At 30.1% G+C, this 22,774-nt stretch overlaps 1 protein-coding gene, 1 non-coding gene and 1 pseudogene across 2 annotated transcripts; 2 read left to right on the plus strand and 1 right to left on the minus strand.

Moving 5' to 3' along the window:
- Positions 1 to 2,155: 2,155 nt before the first annotated feature.
- Positions 2,156 to 2,263, plus strand: LOC131170034 (small nucleolar RNA R71). The gene has a single exon (XR_009140977.1). It is a non-coding gene; the product is annotated as a small nucleolar RNA R71 (small nucleolar RNA).
- Positions 2,264 to 9,847: 7,584 nt separating this feature from the next.
- LOC110631623 (high affinity nitrate transporter 2.5-like) lies at positions 9,848 to 11,662 on the plus strand (annotated as a pseudogene).
- A 5,639-nt stretch (positions 11,663 to 17,301) lies between these two features.
- Positions 17,302 to 19,856, minus strand: LOC110631679 (polygalacturonase At1g48100-like). The gene is made up of 8 exons (XM_021779588.2): positions 19,596 to 19,856; positions 19,384 to 19,512; positions 19,002 to 19,169; positions 18,871 to 18,906; positions 18,541 to 18,748; positions 18,005 to 18,086; positions 17,809 to 17,917; positions 17,302 to 17,706 (listed from the first exon to the last, which is right to left on the minus strand). The coding sequence occupies exons 1-8, from the start codon at positions 19,854 to 19,856 to the stop codon at positions 17,302 to 17,304; spliced, it is 1,398 nt and encodes a 465-aa protein (XP_021635280.2).
- Positions 19,857 to 22,774: the final 2,918 nt, after the last annotated feature.

Below are 22,774 nucleotides of genomic sequence, written 5' to 3' on the forward strand. Positions count from 1 at the left end.
ATCTACAAGGGACAAGATTCAACAATGTCAAAAATTGAATTTGGGGAGATTTAAGATAAAAACAAAAGCAATATAAATAAAAGTAAATCAACAAAAGCAAAATAAAAGAACTTGGGGTGCCTCCCAAGAGCGCTAATTTATAGTCCTTAGCTGGACTCTTGTCATGTTTCATGGTGGCTAGAATTGGAATTTATTGCCTTTGTTTCCAATAGGTGCTTCAATGAATCTATACTTAATTTTCTTTCCATCACAAGAGAAGATCTTTGTTGCTTTGTCTAAAAATCCAACCATTTATTTCTTGACAACCTTTGGTGCATCTTTTTCTTTGAGAGATGGTTGCTTTGTTTTACTTTTCTCCCCTTGCTCAACTTGAAAGATTGGTGCCATAGGACAAGATGGATTACCCTTTAAATGTTGTGCAAATGCAGCCTCTTTTGGATTTTCATCATTGATACTCCCTTCATGGATAAGACAACTTTCAAGAGAAGCCTTCGGATAGCTCTTTCTAAAGTTCTCTTTTACTAACTCATCAACTATATCAATTCTCAAACAAGAGTCTACATCTTCATGTTGCTTCTTCTTATCATTGCCAATGTTGAAGACTAAATGATCCTCTCCGACTCTGAGAGTAAGCTTTTCACCTTTCACGTCAATCAAAGCACCAGTTGTAGCTAGGAAAGGCCTCCCCAAAATGATTGGCATATGAGAATCCTCTTCCATGTCCAAAATGACAAAGTCAACAGGTATATAGAACTTCCCAACCTTCAGATGCACATTCTCCAAAATCCCTTCAGGATACTTAATTGATCTGTCAGCTAACTGAAGAGAAATGTGGGTTGGCTTAAGATCTCCCATATTGAGCTTCTCATAAATGGAGAGGGGCATAAGGCTAACACTAGCCCCTAAATCACATAAAGCTTTTACAGAACATGATTCCCCAATGTGGCATGGAATTGAAAAACTCCCTGGATCCTTGAGCTTTGGAGGAAGTTTCCTTTGGAGGATAGCACTGCATTCCTCAGTTAAGGCTACAGTCTCATAATCTTCAAGTCTTCTTTTGTTTGAGAGAATTTCTTTCAAAAACTTAGCATAAGAAGGCATTTGGGAGAGAGCATCGATAAAAGGCACATTTATATATAGCTTCTTCAAAACCTCTAAGAACTTCCCAAATTGCTTATCAAGCTTGGCTTTTTGAAATCTCTGTGGAAAGGGAAGCTGTGGCTTGTAAGGCTCTGGAGGTATGTATTTCTCTTCTTTCTCTTCAACCTCCTCTTTACCTTTTTTTGCACTCTCTTGTTTTTCATCTCCCTTAACATCTTTCTCATTTTCTCTCTTCTCAACCTTTTCACTCTTCTTAGTATGCACTATTTTACCACTCCTCAGTGTGATGGCATGACATTGCTCCCTTGGATTTTCTGTTTGACTAGGAAGTTTTCCCATAGAATTGGTACTTGATGAGCATGCTTGTTGTGCAATCTGATTTTCCAGCATCCTATTGTGTGTTTGCATTTGTTCCAACCTTGCTTTCATCTCTCTCATCTCTTCATCACGCTTAGTTTGATTAGCAAGAATTTGTTGTAATAAAGCCTCTGTGGTGGAACTTTGTTCTTACTGTCTTGGAAGAGGTGTAGGAATTGCATTCTTTTGCTGAAAACTAGGTGGTGGTTGCCTAGGTTGTTGGTATTGATGCCCTTGTTATTGTGGTGGAAAGTTCTGAGTTGAAGCTTGATTTTGCTGATTCCCCCATGAAAAATTGGGATGATTCCTCCAAGCATATGAAGGATAATCTACTCCACAGCTCATTGTTCCCTCTGCATAACTAACTTGTTGAGAACTCCCAGAGCATGATGATGAACTGACTAGCATACTTAAATCCTCCATTTTCTTAGCAAGGACATTAGTGAGTGCATCAAATTTGGCATTGATCATGTTGAATGGATCAAGCTCATACATTCCAGCAACTTGCCTTTTTTGAGTTGGAGTTGACCCTCTTGGACTACTCCATAGATGACTGTTCTTTGCTATTTTCTCTAACAACTCATAAGCTTCATCTTCATGCTTAATGATGAATTCCCCTCCAGTTTGAGCATCAATGATTCCTCTGATAGCATGAGTGACATTTGTGTAAAAATTCTGGTTTATCATCCATTTAGGAATGGCATGATGTGGACATTGTCTCTCCAATTCCTTCCATCTCATCCATGACTCATAAAGAGTCTCATCTTCTCTTGGTCTAAAAGCAATCATTTGATTCCTCAACTCTTGAGTTTTTCCAGGTGGAAAGTATTGGGCAAGAAATGCTTCAGTGAGCTGCTCCCAATTTGTAATTGAGTTGTGAGGAAAAGAATCAAGCCAATCGAATGCTCTATCTTTCAAAGAGAATGGAAACAATTTTAGCCTTGCTGCATCATCAGATACTCCTGGTTGCTTTTGCATGTCACAGATCATAACAAACTTCTTAAGATGAGTATGAGGATTTTCTGAAGGATGACCTCCGAATTGAGAATTCTGAATCATTTGTAGTACTCCAAAATCCATCTTATAACTATTTGCATCAATTCTTGGTCTTGCTATACTCTCTCTTAAATCATCAAAATGAGGAAAAGCATGATCCATCATACTTCCCCTAGGCACATTAGCATTTACAACCTCTTCACCTTGGGCTGCATTTTCATTGTTTTGACCATTTCTAGCATTGCCGACACCAATTCTAATTCTTTCATCAGCCATGTCTGCTTCTAATTCAGTTTCTCTCAAAGCTTCTTTTCTTTTTCTGGTTTCTTTCTTGTTGGCTTTACAAAATTTCTCAATTTCAGGATTGAACAGTAAGGATGTGTCACTTGTGCTTCTAGCTCTTCTTATAAAAGGTTAAAAGTACCTGAAAAAGAACAAACAAACACAAAATGAAAAGATAACAAAAATAAAACTATAAACAACTAAAATAATCAAGAATTCAATCTTAAACAAACAACTCCCCGGCAACGGCCCCAAAAACTTGATGTGGCCCAACCACAAGTGCACGGGTCGTACAAGTAATACAGTAAAGATATCATTCCCACGAGGAGTTGTGTTAATGATTGAATTTTTTATATAAAAAGTTGACTAAATTGAACTAATTTCAAAATTAAAACAATAGATTGAATGGGTATTGGAGTATGAAATCTATATGTGCGAAATTAATAATCTATCCAACAATGTATTAATTAAACTAAAATTGCATCAAATTGAAATAAGCAAGTTCAAATATGGCAAGATTTAAAATGGCAAGCAATTAAATTCAATTGAAAATTAGCAATGATAAAAAGGCAATTCCGGAGTTCGAGATTTCATATTCAAGCTATTTTGGGATTTTAAATTGGTTATCCAATCTCGTGGAACTTATGGGTTTTAAGGAGATTAATTCTTAAATCCTTTGAATTCCCTTTCGAGTGAGACAAAGAGTGCCTTAATCAATCTAATCCTACTTTCGTGGAGTTAGAGTTAATTAAGACCCATTAAGTTCTTTAATTAATCTGTGAATCCTCTTAATCCTTAGCCTATTTCTAGGTCTAAGTTAATTAAGTCCAATTTCTTGATTATCTATCACAGGGCCTTCTCCTTTCGGTGCCTCAACCATGGATTAAGAACATCACTTAATGGGATCCTACACTAAGCATGTCATTAAGCACACAAGAAATGAATAAAACTCATTAAGACCACAAAATATGGATTACCCAATCAAAATCCACAAAATATCTCAAATATTACAACCCTTATTCCAGAATCAAAATAAAACTACTCACTATCCATAATGTTTACAAGAAAATCTGAGTTTATATGAAAATAAGCTTTAATCTAAGCTAAGAAACAAGAAATTAAACACTAGAAATGTAGGAAAAATATAAGGAAAGAAAGAAATCTGCAAATCTTGGTTGAAAATGGTGTGGAAGGTGAAAGTGACTCTTCAAATTCTGCCTCTCCTCTCCCTTTTCTTTTCTGCTCCTTGTCTCCCCTTCTAAAATGGGAAAATGGGACTATTTATAGCATTTTCTGACATGGAGCCCTAAAATGGTGTGTTCTAGGAGGAATTTTCTGAGGGAATCTTCTGCCAGCTCATTAATGAAACCTTTATGGGACTGCATAAGTGGACTGCATAAGTTATGCAGTCCCTTATGCGCTGGTTCTGGTTCACTTATGCGAAACTGCATGACTTGGTGCATAGGTTATGCACAATTCCGTGAGAGTGCATAAGGGAGGCGTGAATGTGCATAAGCTATGCAGTCTCCTTATGCACATTTCGGCAGGTATTGGAACAGTGATTTTTCTCCTTATGCAGATCTGCATAGCTTATGCGGCAAGTTATGCACAATTTGGTTAATGCATATTTCAGCTTGAAAACTTGTTTTTGACATCATTGGCTGTAGAAGTCACTCCTCAATGGCAAAATTTCTCTTCAGTCCTTCAAAAACACCATTTTTCCTACAAAACAAAGTAAAAATTACAAATTAATCCAAAATTGACAATTATGAAAAACTAGCTAAATAACTAATGAAATTAGCTAAAAATAACTAATAATAAAATAAAATGGCTATGAAATTAGACCTAAATGACTATGCAAAATGTATGCATCACCCACCAATGCTCTTGACCTTCCTGCAATCCATTATTACATAGTAATCCTTAGCATACCCAGGCGAATTTACAAGAACTAAATAAATAAAATTACAATCCAAAAATTATTACAACCTTAATAATACATGCCCAAAATAAATTAAAATAAATTAATTAATTTACAATCCCAAAGAAGCATAAAAGAAATAAATCCAATTACATTGGTCTTTTATAGTCCATGATCATCCATCATGCATATCACTATTTAACAATTAAATAAAACATACATACTTAAATTAAATTGAATATCTCATATTCAACTTAAAAATCCAGATTTGAATATGATTCAAATAAATTTAAAATTTCAGATTTAAACCACATTCGAATAAATTTAAAAATTCAGATTTAAATTACATTCAAACAACCTTAAAAATTCATATTTGAATCACATTCAAATAATTTTTAAAAATCAGATTTGAATCACATTCAAACCATTTTTAAAAATTCAGATTTGAATATTATTCAAATAACTTTAAAAATTCAGATTTGAATATGATTCAAACAACTTTAAAAATTCATATTTGAATCACATTCAAACAACTTTTAAAATTCAGATTTGAATTACATTCAAACAATTTTTAAAATTCTAATTTGAATCAAAATTTAATTGTGATTAAAACTACTAATTAAACACTTTAATTAGTCATAGGATAGGCCTTTAGATCATACAACAATTGCAGAATTTAAAACCAAACCTTGCACCACCCATGAAGCCCAAAGATGGCGCACCATTGATGGTGAGATCAAGCATGCTGCCACACTTCTTTATCCAACCAGCAATGGATCTATCATCTCATGATTATTCCACACAATTAAATCATATAATCAATAATCTAAATGGCAAATATAGTGGCTCTGATACCAATTGAAGGAGCAGAAGCATGAAAAACACAAGTTTATATCATTGAATTCAAAATTTTTCACTTAGGGTCACATGCATCATGTAAGATTTATTTTTAACTATTTGATTTCAATGATAAACAACATATTAAAACTCTTTTAATATGTTTTTGGATCTGTATTTCCCATTTAAGATTTTAGAATTAATCAGATTAATTTTATAACCCTAGATTAAATCAAGAATAAATACACTAACCTCTTGATGCACTGCAGCATATTTGTACCTTTGGGATGAGTCTTTAGGACACCAGATGTTGTCCTTCTAGCTTGTCCACACTAAGATCACCTATGGCAGCCCTTGAACAGCTTCTAAAGCTTTTTTCTATGAATTAGAAAATCAAGTTTTGCCTTTTAAAATATTAAAGATGTAAACAGGACACTAGAAACAATTTCTAGTATTTTTAATTCAAGAGATTGTTTGCTAATTTCTTGGAATTGATGAGAGATGAAGAAGATGAGAAGGTAGAGGAGCCTTTGGGTGGCGGCACAAAGAGGAGCAGCAGCTGATTGTAATTTTTCTTTTCATAGCAACACTTATATAGCTAGGTCACCACATGTCACCTTCTGATTGGTTCTAGGTTTAATTGACCCAATCACATTGTGCCAAGTGTCAAACATATATTTAATCTTAATTTTAATCATCTTATATGATTAAAAGACATTTGGCAAGCTTATGTGTAATGTCATGTATTACCATCTCATGGTGCCACATGTCACCCTATGAAATGACCAAAATGCCCCCGTGTCTTAATTTTGAGTTCTCAACCCAAAATAATTATTTCTCTTCTTCTAATCAATTTATATCAAATATAAATTAATTAATTAATCTCTATTAATTAATTTCTCATTAATTAAATTTATATTTAAATACTTTAAATATAAATTTAACTTATACTATACATCCAATAATCTAGATTTGGTTTTAAGTCATGCTAGGGACTTTGCAATCTAATTGCAAATCAAACCTATTTAATTAATCAATTAAACTCTTTAATTAATTAATTAAATCATATTTAATTTGATGATTACTTGTGTATGTGTGTGACTTACTAGGCTCATCACTAATTGGCAATGAGACATGATATCAACTCTTAATATCATCAGAACTCTTTCTTACCACAAATGATTTCTCTAAATTATTTTATGCACCTCATAGACCATGGTTAACACCTAGCATAGCATGCCATGGCCACCCAATTAGTAATAAGGCTTACCTTAAATGAACCTATAATCATATGTTACCATGCACTAGAATCTCTCTGTTACAAAATCCCAACTCAAGCTGGAGTCATGGTTTATGTCAAACCCCATTTGCTATGAATATTACGTTCTCTTTTAATTCCAATTCTTGATTAAAAGATTTTCTCATCAGAAACTCTTTTCTGATTAAATCTATCTGTCCTGGCCAGGAACTTAAAACATTAAGAACAATTAAATGAACATATGATTTTATCCCTATTTACTTAGAGGAACAGATTCCATCTTGATCAACACCTACTTCCATATATAACTAGTAGGAGCCAACACATGCCCATATACCCATACATAGTACAAGTATGAAAGCAGTATCAAACTCAAACCACCTATATACAAGATAACTGTGCTATCTCAGATCTAAAGATTATATGCACTGATATAATTTATGACAATACATTGATAAGAGTAAACTCTATGTGCTTGTCATAAGTGTCACTGGTTCGGCCTACTTATCATGTATAAGTGCCTATCATGTTTGTTATATGGCATGAGACTCACCATTCCATCTTATTTATATCTCATATAAATAACTTGGGAACAAACATGAATACAATCTTTTTGGATAAGTCATGTTCTTATTATGAAGTATCCTCGATTGTGAACCTATTTATGATACTTTGTACTAGAAATACTGTCACTCATATTCTTAACAACTTAAGAATAGAATTTCTAACAAAATATCAATGGACCTTTTCTATTACACATAAATATATTATGTAAACGGAAAAGTGAAAATGCCTTTTATTAATAAAAGATGTACAAGATACGTACTAAATGATATGCTCTAGGGCATACTACCAACACATGTAAATTACCTGTATGAAATCACGACTCCACAATATAATTATTCAATTAGGTGTTTAGTTTGACTCAGTTAACTTTACTTATAAGTAGAAATTATAAGTAGATTAATATTTGATTTAGTGTATAAGTTAAAAAAATACTTAAAATAATTTAGAAATCATATATAAAAATATCTTACTTATGAGTATTCTATTTATTTTAAAACTATTATTTAACCAAATAAAAGACTATATTATACTAATAATTTTTAAAAATATAAATATTATCTTATTTTAATAACTAACGCACTTAATTAAATATTCTTTTTGTAATTTTAATAAATTATATTACTTTTAAGCACTTTTTAATCAAATAGTTAAATTGTTTAAAAATTATTTTTAAATAATTTTACCAAACAATTAACTATTTATTTTTAATTTGACTTATAAATTTAAAAATATATTTTAAATTAAAATTTAAAAGTAAGTAACTAAACTAAATATTTTTTTTTCCTAAACTTCTCTCTCTCTCAAATTAAAATTTATGGTACACAAAAGTTATATTACATGCATGCCGTATGGGAAATCCTAATATAAGAAAATAAAAACTATTTAGCATTAATAATGTTAATAATTTTTTAATCGATAAAACATATAAGTGCTCCCATAAAATTAAGAGCTTGAATTTTATTAACACCTTTTATAATAAGTGATATATAAATTTCATTGTAATTCCTCAATAAAGTTAGTAACATATCCTAATCTCTTAAACCGGAAACCTCACCTAAACTTTCTTTCAACTAAAAAAAATTCTAATGATTTAATTTTTTAATTTTTATTAAAATTTAAATTTGTGAAGCCTAAAAAGAATTTCAAAATCATTGAATTAAAATTAGTTAATAATTTTAATAACAAAATCATTGAATTAAAATTAGTTAATAATTTTAATAAAGGCTACAAAAAATTTTAAAAATTAGATACAACTTTTTTACAAATCACATATAAATTGGGTGAATTATATATTTAAAAATTACAAATATAAATTATAATAAGCATGTCATTAAATTGATATATGTGGTCACTTATATATATATATATATATATATATATATATAAAATAGAAAAAATGGTCAATTGGGATCCATCATTAGTGCATTATATATCTTGCATGACCTTGCTAAAGGCAAGCCATTATTGGGTTTGTAGTGGAAGGAGTAGCTAGCCGGACTAGATAAGTCATATACTATACTATATAATATAATACGGTTTGGATAATCTTACTTAATTAACTTCTCTAATTTCATATTCGAATTATTAAATGTAAAGGAAAGTAGTTAAGATGCCTTTGGATGGAAAGACGATATTACCCTTAACAAAATACTTGTTGAAGCATTTTGGCAAAGGGTTTATTAGTTCTTTGATCATATCAAATTAAATAACTAAATTAGGAAGTGTCCAAGCGGCCACAAGTTATTGTTAGACTTGTCACTTTAATGCATAATCCAACAACAAAATTGGCATGGAGGTTGGTGGTCTTAGGTTCTACTAAATTCCAGACAAAAGAAATTGGCCAATGGAGCAGTCACTCAGCACAGTGAAAGCCATAATATATATAGATTCTAATTGCCTAATTTGTTTAATGCTAAATAAGAATTTATTCTGTTCAGTAATAACTTTTAAGATAGTATTAATAAGAACTAGAGCGATAGGTAAAGACCAACAATTTTTTATTACAATCGAAAAATCAAATTATATTGATACTAATTAATTTAGTCTATTTAATTTGATTAATTCTTTTAAGAATTTCAATTTTTTAGTTCAATTTGATTATATTTCCAAATTAATTGAAAAAAAAAAATTTAACTGAACCGAATTTTTAAAGGGTTTTTCTTTTCTCTAGTTCACTAATTCAGACTCAGAGTTTAGCATTCAAAGGCCTAAACTTTTCGGTATAGGTCTTTACTCCATTCAAACTAGCAAGTTCATACACATAATTAAATAAAAAAAAAACTCCATTCAATTTAATTTTATCTAGCTAGTCAGTTCGGTTAATTATAATAAAACTATTTAGTTTTTGATTTCCCTAGCTAGTCAGTTCGGTCTTTGCATATTTTCCCTTCTTCTTTATTGACTACATCCTAGTTTGATAGATAGAAAGCAGAAAAGGTTCCAATCATTACACATGGTACTTTAAGGCATCTTTACCAGGAGCCAGTCACTCTCATCTTCTTTCCTGCACAAAGAGGAACAAGCATTAATCAATTACTGTTAGCTTGGAGGAAAAAAAGAGAGAGAGCCCAAAATTTTATTAGCTTAAAAGATTCCTCTTCTTTTAGCCCCACCAAAGGATAGGCACATGGAAGTGGAAACTACTGGGACGGGATTTCAGACTCAAAAATTTGCTCTTCCTGTGGACTCAGAGCACAAGGCAGCTGAATTCCGGTTATTCTCTATAGCAGCTCCCCACATGCGGGCATTTCATTTGTCTTGGGTGTCTTTCTTCTCTTGTTTTGTGTCCACTTTTGCTGCTCCACCTCTCCTTCCCATAATACGTGACAACCTCAATCTCACAGCCACAGACATTGGCAATGCAGGTATTGCATCCGTCTCTGGTGCTGTCTTTGTGAGAATTGCCATGGGACTGCCTGTGACCTTTTTGGACCCCGTATTGCCTCTGCTTCACTGATACTCCTTACAGCACCAGCGGTCTACTTCACTTCCGTTGTCTCATCACCTGTTTCTTTTCTCCTCGTACGTTTTTTCATGGGCTTCTCCCTTGCCACTTTTGTCTCAACTCAATTCTGGATGAGCTCCATGTTTTCAGCCCCAGTAGTTGGCACCGCTAATGGCGTTGCAGGTGGCTGGGGCAACCTTGGTGGTGGAGCAACACAGCTGATTATGCCCCTTGTGTTTGGCCTAATCCGCGACATCGGAGCAGAAGAAATTTACAGCTTGGGGAATTGCATTTTTCGTCCCTGCCCTGTTTCAAATGTTATCAGCATTTGCAGTATTGATCTTTGGCCAGGATCTGCCAGATGGGAACTTCAGGAGGCTACAGAAATCAGGGGATAAAGCCAAAGATAAATTCTCAAACGTCTTCTATCATGGGGTTACAAATTACAGAGGGTGGATCCTGGCATTAACTTACGGGTACTGTTTTGGGGTGGAGCTGACAATTGACAATATAATAGCAGAATATTTTTACGATAGATTTGATCTGAAACTACACACAGCAGGAATTATTGCAGCAAGTTTTGGATTAGTAAATATCGTTTCTAGATAGTGGGGACATTAGGAGGTGCACTCTGCATCATTCTTGGACGAGTGGGATCCTTAACTTCATCCATCGCAGTGATGATTGCTTTCTCTTTCTTCTGCCAAGCGGCATGTGGGCTAACGTTTGGTGTGGTTCCTTTTGTCTCTAGGAGGTAATTAAGATTTCTACTCCCACTTAATCCCATTTCTATCTCACAGAGTTTAAATTCTAATAATACAACCATGTCTCAATCTTCAGGTCATTAGGGCTCATATCTGGTTTGACAGGAGGTGGCGGAAGTGTGGGTGCAGTTCTTACACGGCTAATTTTCTTCAAAGGATCCAGATACTCCAAAGAAAGGGGCATAACACTCATGGGTATCATGATTATATGCTGCACTCTATCAATATGTCTAATATACTTCCCGCAATGGGGTGGAATGTTTTGTGGACCATCATCTAAAAAGATTGCTACAGAAGAAGACTATTACATGTGTGAATGGAATTCAAAGGAGAAGGAGCAAGGATTACATCAGGCAAGCTTAAATTATGCTGATAACAGTAGAAGTGAAAGAGACAGAAGAGCAGACTCTGAAACCAGGCCACCTAATCAGACCTCATCTACAAACGTCTAGTCTATGTACTCCAGTTTCTCAAATATGAGCTTAGCAAGTAAAGGTAATGTCCATCTGTGATATTCAAGTTCCAGATTGCAAACTGTAAAAGCATTTGATATGTAGCCTAAATCATCTCGAAGACCTTATGCGTCCATATTTTCTATTAAGGCAAGCACTTAGGCTCTTCTTTCTTCCAAGCCATATTGCAGTGTTAACAAAAACTTTTTGCATGGGTATAAATTTATATTTAGTCTCCACATAACAAATTTTCTATTTTTATCTAATAATATATTTTTGAAAATATATGAACCAATTAATTAATTTCACTAAAATAGAGAGATTAAATAGTAGTATTTTTCAAAATATAGAATCAACTAATTAAATTTCTTAAAATAAAGAAACTAAATAATAGTTTGAATAACATGAATAACAAAAAATTTAATAGAATGACTAAATAGTTTAACAGAAGCAAAGCATGAGGACTAAATAATATATTTTTCAAAATATAAGGATCAAATAATTAGTTTTAATAAAATACAGGAATTAATTAGTAATTTTCCCTTACATTTATTTAACCACAATATCTCCAACACTTTTTTTTTTTTCGAAGAATGTCTCAAACACTTGACAACTACTCTTGGAAATCTAAATAATAAACTAAAGCTAAAAAGAACCTAGCCAAGGTACATATTATTCAAGAGGCATATGGATTACTAATGCTAATCTTCATATACACTAATTAACTAGTAACTAACAACTTAATGATGAGTTTCACAAAATTGAAACAAGTCAAGAGTCACGTAGCTGCAGAAAATCGTAGGAATTTCCTGATCATGTCCACCAAAACAATCTTTAGTCCATACTCTGAAAATACCACCGCATCCTTGGACCCTTTGCATGTCTTGACCAAACGAAGACTCAGTCCAACAAAAACCTGCATTAAGCACGGTTTCTGCACAGTTCCCAAGGTCAGGGATTTGATAGGCTGGGACTTGAGGAGGTAGCAGTGAGATTCCAGGATTTGTTGGGAGTTGAGGCGTTGATGGTGAGATTGGAACTGGATTTTGAATTGCTGGTGGGGTAAGGCTGGGGATGAAAGGGTTTGGCAAATTGGATTGGCATTGGCGTATACATGTGCAATATCTACCATTTGAACCTCGCCCCATCTGAACCCATCTTACCTCATATGGGCACCCAGAACAATAAGCAGAACAGCCACAATCTGCATTTGTAGCTTCTAACTACCACTAACTTGTGCTACTTGTGACACATGAATTTTAAAGGGAAAGTATCTCTTCTTCCTTTGATTATGTAATGGGTGGGAACGAGTCTGTCACTTGTCGGACAATATGAATTTAATATACATATTAGTTTTATTATATAAATTTTACTCACAGTATTGGTATACTGCTTGTTTGCGGGAAAAAAAAAATAATGTTGGTGACCGTGGGCGTGGGGTACTGGGGATTAAAGTGTGTGCTGGGCGGTGCATGCTTGTTCAACAACCACCAACGCCACCACCGCATTCACCATAAAACGTAGAAAAGGGGGTGCACATATAAAATAGCCATTCAATTAAATGGAGTTTGTAAGTAGAAATTTTCAGTAAAAGTTTCGTTGCTTTAATTACTATACTTTTTATATGTTATAAAAAAAATTGAAATCGTTTGAGGTTTTTTTTGTCGAAGATAAATATACACATAAAAATTCAGAAAAGAAATACGCTTCTTAGTAAAATTATGATTAATTTCTTTAATATATAATCTAAGATAAGAAATAAAGAAAAATAAATAAATATAAATTCAAATATATTATAAGATAAAGTTACCAAAATGCCTAAAACATCTAACAACTAATTAAAATCTAAATAATATACTAATAAAATAATATTGATTAAGATAGCTAAGATACTAATATTGAGGCATTCGTCTTCAAATATATATACTAATAAAGAAATACTAATTGACTAATGTTGAGTTGAGCAATATTGAACCAAAGCAGGAGGCACCCAGTGGGAGACGATGCTAGGAATTCTCTCATCTCCACCAAAGCAATCGTCAGCCCATTGCTTAAACACACTGCAACATCCTTGAGCCATTGGAACATTTTGAAAAGCAGTACCTAAGGAAGCTTCAGCCCAACAAAAGCCCAAATTAACCGCAGATGCTGCACAGGCTGGAGACAATGCTAATGGTACACTTGGGACTCGAGGGGTTGATGGTGCTGGTAGGTTGGGGCTAGGGAAAGAAGGGTTTGATGGGCATTGGCATACACATGTGCATTGACTCCCGATTGAACCTCTCCCAATTTGAAACGTCCTTATTTCATAAGGGCACCCAAAACAAGAAGCAGTGCAGCCACAATCATCTCCAGATGCAGCCTCTGAAAGCCTTGTTAGGCACACAAGCACGAGAACAAATATCAACCCAATTGAAGACCTCATCTTTCTTTTTGCTACAATATCTCTTCTTGCATATATTTTAGTGTGATTTTGTTTTTGTTGAGCAGCTAGCTCGGCTATTTATAGCATACCCATCACATATTTTGAATTTATCTCAATAACTTAAGATTGAATTTTATTTTAATTCTTTTACCGTTTAATATGATGAATTTCTATCATAACTTAATTATAATATTTGAATCATAAAAGGAAACTATATGTGGTACAAGCTTATCATTTAATATTTTCAAGCAGAAAATTAATTTATAATTGTAATTCTACAACCCAATTTGCTATTAATATAAGATAAAATCGTATATTTAATAAATAAATTCTATTATATATTTTATATTTTGACATCGTATTATCATGAATTAATTTTATAATAAGGAAAAATTGTTATGCAAACAAAATCATTCACAGTATCTACTTACATTCTCTCTCTTTATTTAATATAATTAATTATTTATTATTTATAAACATTTAAATACTTTAATTTAATTTCTATCATAAAATGTTAGTTGGATGAGATAAGATAATCATGTTATTTACAATATTAGCACTCATTAAAATAAGAACCAATTCAATTAAATATTAGATTGGCTGACTGCATGTTCACATAGGTATTTTTAAATTCATTTATTATTGTAGTATTAATATATTAAAATTTTAATTTTTATAATTATATTTAATTAATCTGATTTATTCGAATTGACTAAAAAAAATTGAAACTACTTGGATTAAACTAGGAAACCAAGCTAGCTTTTAAAATTCAATTTAGTTTTTTATTTTATTTTTTTATCATTAATATGTTATTTTTAAAAAAAATTAAGAATGTAGAAAGGTTTCTTGTACCTATGATAGAGTTAATTTAATTGAATTATATATATATAATGACATGTGTTGAGTGTTGTTTATATTCAAGTTCAACTCTTTTATATGTAATTTTTTATTAATTTTTTTAATATATAATATAATACTATTATAATATATTAATTTTTAATATTTAATTAAATTTAGTTATTTATTATCATAATTTAATTACCATAATATGTCAATTTTTAGCATCTTTTATTTATTCAAAATTAGAACTTTCATTAGTTACAACTGGACTATAACTCTAGAAGTCTAATTTTGGATTTCACCAGCAAATTTTTGGTAAAATAATTATAAAATTAATTTAAATAATAAAATTTAAAATAAATTAATTCTTAATAGCCAATTAAATTAAGTTCTTCATTATTATAATACTAAATTATTATAAATATTTTTAACAATCCCATTATTCCTTTCTTCCAACTTTTATTAATTAGTTTTTGTTAAACGTATGGTACACGTACATATTTGTGATTTAATTTATTTATATATAATTTTATATTAATTTATTGTATATAATATAATATCACCATAATATTTTTGTTTCCATTGATCAATTAAATTTAGCTTTTTATTATTATAATATCAAATTATCATTACTATATTTTACTCTAATTTTAGAATATTCTTATTATATTTAAAATATTTTGTATTTTTAAATATGCATCATGCAAAAATCATTTTATAATATTATATTGTTATTTTGTAATACCTATATTTTATAAAATAGAATAATTAATGATCAATCTTATTTAATAAATTAAGTCTAACATTTTTAGTTTGAAATAAGATCTATATATAAAAAAACATTGAGGTGACATATAAGAGTTATGAAGATTTTATTTAATAAAAAAATTATAGATAATTTCTTTTTAAATAATTAACATTTTCTTTATTTATTTAAAAAAGGCTAGTTTTCTCTTTTTTTTCAATCAAATTATATTTATATAATCCTAATTTTATTAAAACTTTAATTTTAATATTACTCAACATTTTTTTTAAATTACTCAACATCTTACATGTTAAAATTGTGAAAGAGAATTTTTTTTTAAATAAGAGATAATTTCCTTTTAATTACTCGAATTTTATTTTTATTTTTTATTATATTTTTTTAAAATTTAAATTATAATATATTTTGGAGAGTTAATATATAAAAATTATAATATAATATTTTAAATTACTTAAATAAAATTAGTTTTAAACAAATTAAATTATTATTTCACTAAATCTAATTCATATACATATGAATATTGTGTAAAATAGAATTCAAGTTCATAGAGAACCATGAAAAATTAATAAATTAATATTAAGTGAAATAGAAATTAAATAAATATATTAAAAATTAATGTTAATATTTTAAATAAAATAAATTAATTTTTTATTGCCATTATATTAAATTATTTTGGGTATTTTTCACAATCTTAATATTCTCTCTTCTTCTCATTTTTATACATAATATTTATCTATATATGTGTGTGTGTGAATGGGAGACAACCTTATAAATCGTTAAAATACTTACTTTTTAAAATTATTTACAATATTATAAAAATATAAATAAAAGAAATTATAAAAAATAAAGAAACATGATTATTATATACCATATGTTCTAATAGGATTAAAATTTAAATTTAAATATTTGATATATTATAATAAAGTAATAAATTTTAATAATTAATTAAAAATCAGCCTTCATAAAACGTTGTTAGTTCAATCCAATATATATATGTGTGTAAACATAACACTTATTTAAAACTTATTTTTTTTTTAAAAATGTGAATTTAAGATTTCTTAGTAAAATTTATAATTTTTTTAAAAAACATAAATTTATAATTTCTTAGTTAATTATTTTTCATAAAATTGATCAATTTTAAAAAAAAAACTTCTAAACACAATTGTTTTTAAGAAATATGAATTTCTTTCTCAAAATTTTATTTTGAATTTAAATATAAATAGGTTAAGAATTTTAAATTTATAATAACTCTAAAATTAATTTAAATAATAAAAAAAATTATATAATTATAAATAATATAAATGATGAAGGCTATTGTTGGCATTCCCAATGTTCCTCTTCCCACTTTTATATAGTATATAGATTTAATTAAATAGTACCCATGCTTTAATATATAGTATATAGTAAAACTTCTATTCTTTTATTAATTCTTTTTAAAAAAATCGTTAAAAATTTTTAAAAACAATGAAAAGCACAATTTTTTTAAAAAAAAATAAGAATTTCTGATTTTATTTATTTTTTTATAAAATTTTTATTTTAAATTACAATAAAAAAATTTAATTAAGAAGTTAAGTACAAATAAAACTATATAATATATATAATTTCCAACTTCTTTCGTTAGTTAATGTATAAAAAAGAAAAATATTAGTATTATCTTTTAAACAACAGCTAAATTAAATTTATTAATTAAAAGAATTATTACAATCATCGCCTTCCCACATTAAAAAAAATTTGCAGGAGGGAAGCATCTAACAGAAAAGTCACAATTAACTATAATTTAAGAGTCATGAGTAGCTAGCACACATGCTCATGTGAAGACCTTGATGTTCTCTCAACAGAGCCACCATCCCCTCTCAAGCAATAATCTATACTTGAAGGAACAAGGGGTGCTTGCGATTTCCCATAAGAGTTCCAACAAAAAGCCTGCTTGAAACTTGTGTATCCTTGAGAGGGTTTCAACTGAATATTAATCAGATCAACATCTATGCATGGCACATTACTGCTGCAAGCTAAATAAATGGGTTGCACCGTGTAACTCCCAATTATTTGATCATATCTAACACCAGAAATTGCCACAGCTTCTGTTTGGTTCTTGCAGGTATGCTTGTCACAATAGAATTGATCTATTATTATAGGATACTTGACGTTTGATACTTGGATGTTGGAAAATGATATGTTCTTCACCGATCCAATCCCTCCCTGCTAAAGCCAAATTCTTTAGCAAAACAATAGAATTATGCAATTTAATTAATTAATTAATTATTAGTTTTGATCAATATCAGAAGCATTTATTTTAGGTACCTGCCATGTCTTTATTCTAGCTCCAGCTAGAGTATTTTGCAGTGAGACTTTCTCCACAATGATATTGGAGACACATGCAACACTTTTATCCTTCCCAAGTCCTCCTACACTGAAATTATATATAAGAAAATAAAATATTATTCAATTGATGTCGATCAATATGAGAGTTAAATTCTTTGTAAATAATAAAATCTACCTTATACCATGTCCTGGACCACAGTTGATATGATGAACATGGATGTTGGAGCAACCAGTTTGTATGGATATACAGTCATCTCCTGCCAAAAGTGAGAGTCCAATAATATATTAGCATCAGAATTCAGAAACCATATATATATATATATGGCTATACCTGAAGGCTAGCCTACTTGCTAATAATTAAAACAAGGGCCAGAGAATATACTAAACTGAAAAGTCGGCTGTATTGGAACTTTTTGTTCATGCTTGTCTCAAAAGTTAGTTTAGTGACAGTTATACTGTTTAAAATTTAATTGAACCTAACGTATTTTCCTCACAAACAGATAATCTTTTTATTTTCTTTTATTGCTTTTTCCGCATGTGGCAGAAGTAGATTGCTTTTTCTGTGCAATTCTAACGTGCCATGCACCATTGAGTCAATACCCAACTCAAGTTATGCGATTGAACATTAGCCACCTATTGAAGCATGACCTAATATGTTCTAAATTGATCTTATATGATATAATTAATAAAAGTGAATTTCCTGGTTCTTACCAGATCCAACACTAGAATGCTGAATTTCTACATCTTGTGTGTTCTGCAGGTGAATTCCATCAGTATTTGGGCTATTCGGAGGTGATGAAATGGTTATATTGTTAACCTTGATCCTCTTTGAATTGTCAAATTTCAGATGGCATTGTGGACTATTTACAATTTCAATGTCTCGAACTGTGACATTATAGCTAGCATAAAATCTCAAAGCCTGTAAAGAAGAGGAAAATTAATTCATAACGTTCCAATTATCAGTAGACATAGTCAGACAAAATTAAAACTGTGATCATAAAATAAAAGCAACAAAAACAAAACTTGGAAGAAATGTCTTACTGTTGGTTTCATATCAGGAATGTGCTTGGATTTCTTCTGCAGAAATACATCACAAAACAGCTTTAGCATTTTTCCTATCTCTTTTTTACTTTTTATTTTCCAAATGTTTGAAGAATATATAATTGTCAAACCTGAATAAAATAGACACTAAAGGGAGTCCACCAATCGAAGCCTTGACCATTGACAGTGCCAGTACCTTGAATAGTGAAGTCATGCACCCACTTGAAGTTAAGCCATTGAAACAGGCTGGATTTAGGCCATGAACCCGCTTCTGGAGGAGCTAAGAGAGTTCCATCAATCTGTAATTGGCATGGAATTCCACTTACATTACATCAGCTTGGTGTGTAAAGCATTTTATTATAAAGATATATAAATATTAATTCATGACTTCAATGTACAATTAAATCAAGGTTAAAAAAAGCCTGACAAAGATTATACCCCTTTGTCCTCTTGCATTTCTTTATTCAAGTGTAGTAGTTAGTGAGATCAGCGAAAAAAGAAGAGAGAGCAAACCTGAAGAACAAGGTGAGGCACACATGGACCTTGAAGAGTTATGGGCTTGACAAGGAACTTGAATTCTGCTGGGATTTCTACTGTAGCTCCAGGGACCTCACAGGCAGCTTTCCATGCAGATAGAAGGGCCTGTTTGGTTCAATATTTCACCAAATTATAATTTGGCAAGGGTAGGAGGAAAAAGAATTGTTGAACTTTTGGCCATTACGTACCTTAGAATCATCAGAAACTCCATCACCCTTGGCTCCAAATGACAAAATATTGAACATGCTCGATTGGGTAGGATAAGAACCACGGTGAGGAAGAGGGGCTGGTGCTGGGCCTGGAATATTAGCTGAACCTTTGAGATGCTTACTGGGTTTGCTCTTCTTGCTGTGTTGCTTTCTTGCCTCCACAATGATGGCAAACATAGTGAAGGCAGCCATTATGACAAATATGAAAAATAGATGAAATATACTCTTGTTTCTCTTCATCTTTACAATCCTTTTCTTCTCCTTTCCTGGAATATGGTCTCCTGGAGAATTAATGAGAACTATTCTGGCTCTGGTTGAGATTGTGGAGCGAGCCGTTATGCATGGTTTATATAATGGTATAATTTGTGAGCAAGCTTAGAGTATTTAATAATAAAATTATATTAACACTTTTTATCTATTTGTGGTTTTCTTTATTGCCATCAAGTGTACAAGAACTTTTTTTTGGTAGAAGAGCGTGCAAGAACTTTAGTGTATTTGAGGAGAAATTGTAAAATAAAATGTTGATTGCATATAGGATATCCATATAAAATGACAAGCCAATAAAATATAAACAAGAATATATAAATAAGTTTCATTAAATAATAATTGTTATGGTGAATTTAAAAAAAATAATTACTTAATCATTTTAAATATTTGTCTATATCTAATTGGTTTGTCATTTCATGTAAACTCCCTACATAGAATGAAATACTTAAGGTAGACAAATAGTTGTGTTTATGGAATGACAAGCCAATGAAATATGGACAAGTGTATATAAATAGGTTCATTAAATAATAATTGTTTGATGATGAATTTAAAAAAAAAATAATTGCTCAATTATTTTAAATATTTATGTATATTTAATTAGTTTGACATTTCATATAAATAGCTTATATGAAATCACAGCTCCACAATATAATTACTCAATCAGGTGTTTAGTTTGAGTCATTCAGCTCTACTTATAAGTAGAAAATTATAAATGGATTAATATTTGATTTAGCTATAAGTTAAAAAAATACTTAAAATAATTCAAAAATCATAAGTAAGATAAAAAAATCATACGTAGGGATATCTTACTTATGACTATTCTACTTATTTTAAAATTACTCTTTAATCAAATAAAAGACTATATTATACTAATAATTTTTAAAAATATAAATATTATCCTATTTTAATAACTATCGCATCTAATTACATGTTATTTTTGTAATTTTAATAAATTATATTACTTTTAAGCACTTTTAACCAAATAGTTAAATCATTTAAAAATTATTTTTATGTAATTTTACCAAATAATTAATTATTTATTTTTAATTTAACTTATAAATTTAAAAATATATTTTAAGTTAAAATTTAAAAGTAAGTAACTAAACCAAATATTTTTTTTACTAAACTTCTCTCTTTCTCTCAAGTTAAAATTTATGGTACACAAAAGTTATAACACATGCCGTGTGGGAAATCCCAATAAAAGAAAATAAAAACTATTTAGCATTAATAATTTTAATAATTTTTTAATCGATAAAATATATAAGTGCTCTCATAAAATTAAGAGTTTGAATTTTATTAACCGTCTTTCATAACGAGCGATATATAAATTCCATTAATATATCCTAATATCTTAAACCGGAAAACCCTCACCTAATCTTTCTTTTAACTAAAAAAAAAATTCTAATGATTTAAATTTTTAATTTTTATTAAAATTTAAATTTGTGAAGCCTAAAAAGAATTTCAAAATCATTGAATTAAAATTAGTTAATAATTTTAATAAAGGCTACAAAAAATTTGAAAAGTTAAATACAACACTTTTACAACTCAACTCAACTCAACTAAGCCTTTATCCCAAAAATTTGGAGTCGACTATATGGATTCGCTTTCTCCACTCTAAATGATTTTGGGTTAAATCCTTAGAAATTTGAAATGCTTCTAGGTCATGTTGTACTACTCTCCTCCAAGTCAATTTAGGTCTATCCCTTTTTTTCTTTCTATCCTCTAATCTAATGTGTTGTACTTGTCTAACTGGGGCATCCGTATGTCTATGCTTCACATGACCAAACCACCTCAATCTCCCTTCTCTCAACTTATCCTCAATTGGCACCACTCCTACCTTTTCTCTAATACTCTCATTACGAACTTTATCTAGTCTAGTATGGCCACTTATCCACCTTAACATTCTCATCTCTGCAACTCTTATCTTAGACGCATACGACTCCTTCAATGCCCAACACTCACTACCATATAACATAGCCGGTCGTATGGCAAATACAACACTTTTACAAATCACTTATAAATTGGATGAAGTATATATTTAAAAATTACAAATATAAATTATAATAAGCATGTCATTAAATTGATATATGTGGTCACTTATACATACATACATACATACATATATATATCACATATATCAATTTAATGACATGCTTATTACTTATACATACATACATACATACATATATATATATATATATATATATATATATATATATATATATATATATATATATAATAGAAAAAATGGCCAATTGGGATCCATCATTAGTGTATTATATATCTTGCATGACCTTGCTAAAGGCAAGCCATTATTGAGTTTTAGTGGAAGGAGTAGCTAGCCGGACTAGATAAGTCATATACTATACTATATAATATAATACGGTTTGGATAATCTTACTTAATTAACTTCTCTAATTTCATATTCTAATTATTAAATGCAAAGGAAAGTAGTTAAGATGCCTTTGAATGGAAAGACGATATTACCCTTAACAAAATACTTGTTGAAGCATTTTTACAAAGGGTATATTAGTCCTTTGATCATATGAAATTAAATAACTAAATTAGGAAGTGTCCAAGCGGCCACAAGTTATTGTTAGACTCGTCACTGTAATGCATAATCCAACAACAAAACTGGAATGGAGGTTGGTGGTCTTAGGTTCTACTAAATTCCAGACAAAAGAAATTGGCCAATGCAGCAGTCACTCAGCTCAGTGAAAGCCACAATATAGATAGAATCTAATTGCCTAATTTGTTTAATGCTAAATGAGAATTTATTATAGCTTTTAAGGTAGCATTTGATATTTTAATATCTAATCAAAATATTATTTATTTTATTTATACTATTTATAGGAATAGTATTTATATTAATGTTTAGAAATTAAGGGAGT

This window comes from Hevea brasiliensis, chromosome 10, assembly GCF_030052815.1.
Source record: "Hevea brasiliensis isolate MT/VB/25A 57/8 chromosome 10, ASM3005281v1, whole genome shotgun sequence".
In the NCBI taxonomy this organism is placed as follows: domain Eukaryota; kingdom Viridiplantae; phylum Streptophyta; class Magnoliopsida; order Malpighiales; family Euphorbiaceae; genus Hevea; species Hevea brasiliensis.